The 1,749-nt window shown below is 33.8% G+C and overlaps 1 protein-coding gene across 1 annotated transcript in view; it reads right to left on the reverse strand.

Moving 5' to 3' along the window:
- Positions 1–1,466, reverse strand: part of LOC129226212 (innexin shaking-B-like) — a 3,616-nt gene extending 2,150 nt beyond the window's left edge. Inside the window, exon 1 of the mRNA XM_054860811.1 lies at positions 1,458–1,466. Within this exon, the coding sequence (XP_054716786.1) occupies positions 1,458–1,466 (9 nt within the window). The remainder of the gene's footprint in view (positions 1–1,457) is intronic.
- Positions 1,467–1,749: the final 283 nt, after the last annotated feature.

The raw sequence follows: 1,749 nt of genomic DNA on the forward strand, positions 1-1,749 counted from the left end.
CGGTGGGAAAAATGATAGCACGCCAAAAACAGTCAAATGAAAGCAATAAGCAATCGTGATTGCTCAAAAAAAAAGAAAAAATCCTTCAAGTTACAGCTTTCAAAAATTGAAAGCACAGTATTTAATCAACATCTGTTAGTTAAACATTAAAGGGGAGCAAATTAATCCTATTCATTTTTTTAAATGGGATTTTTAAGTAATCTCACTTTAGAAATCGCAACTATTGGATAATTTGATTTTCAAATTGAATTTCTAACGTTTTGTTCATCTTAGGTTTACTTTAAAATACAACGCGAAAGTTTCATAAAAATAATAATAATATCTTATTATTTTTATGAAAACCCTAACTTATGGGAAGGGGGATTTGGCAAAAAAAAAAAAAAGCCGGAGTCGGATTCGGACGTTTCAAAATTCAGGAGTCGAAGTCGGCAGTTTTTCTTCCGACTTCCCAGCCCTGCTTCTGACCACTGGTTGAGACACAGTTAACTTAGTAGAGCAATGTGAAGGTTGTACAAAAGAGCCTGATCACACTATTCTTTTGAACCCTGCCAAGTTAGCCTTGCTCCAACTATTTTATAGTGTTCATTAATCTATCAGGTGCATGAGTTCGTTGTGCTCTTTTAATCGAGAAGCTTATGTTGGGCATTCCATTTTAAAAGTTACTTCCTGAACAGGCTAGTGGTTGGGACAAATTCTTGGCTACTTCCTAGAAGTTGGACTCCAGCCTTGATGGTGCTCATTTAAATTAGTTGTGTTCACTCTTAATGTTTGGAATAAAAGAGTCATAACGAGGGGAGTTGGAGATTTAAAACCTCTAGCAGAACTTTTACTTTTATGCCGTATTGCCAATCCTGGTTTTTTAATATGTTCGTTACCTTCCTCCCCTCCCCCTTTGATTTGAAGGGTCAATTCTAGCTGTTCTAATGTATGCACAGTAAAAAAAAAAAAAACTTTTATCTAGTATTATTTTTTTTTTAATTTACATGTTTTGTTTCTTCTATATGTGGCCATCCTTCTATTTTTTCTAGTTTTTTCCTTTGAAAATCAATTTTCTCTCTCTCTCTTTTTTTTTTCTTCTAGAATCAGTATTTCAAATTTTAATATCTATCGTTGTTTTTGAAGCGAGACTTTATGAAAATAGGCAAGGTAAGGCAAAATAGTATAGTAGTTACACTTTTCTCTCCTTTATGAAAACTTCTGTGACAGAAGAGATCAGAAAGCTGAATTTTTCAACTTTTAGTTAGATTAGCATATGTGCACTGTTTGGAGTTAATGTTATTTTGCTGCGTCTTAAGCTACAGTATTAAAATGATTGGTTGAAGCATTGCTATAATAATAGTAAATATTGATAGTAAAAATTAAATAAATAATGGAGTAAAAAAAAATGTTAGATTGAATCTTAACTCCTTCGTTGGAAAGAATTTGTTTTGCGACTTTTGAACAAAAAATAAACTCACTTTTCGCATGTTGCACTGCCTCAAATTTATAACTAAGGGCTTAACAAAATGCCGATCTTAAGTGCTGGTAAAGTGCCAAATTAAACTATAATTAAAATTTGGACTTAGAAGCACACAACTGTTTTTGCCAAAACTATTTATTAATACAGGGTCCATTATGAAAGTAATGAGCATAATGTTATTGTGACGCGACGATAGATGGCAGCACGGTAAAACCGGCTGGGAAATGTGGTGCGGGATATGCCGTTTCAATGCATCCAGTCGTCAGTTGCTTTCGAGCAGTGTGAGCGGA

The sequence above is a fragment of the Uloborus diversus genome, chromosome 7 (genome assembly GCF_026930045.1).
Source record: "Uloborus diversus isolate 005 chromosome 7, Udiv.v.3.1, whole genome shotgun sequence".
NCBI lineage: Eukaryota > Metazoa > Arthropoda > Arachnida > Araneae > Uloboridae > Uloborus > Uloborus diversus.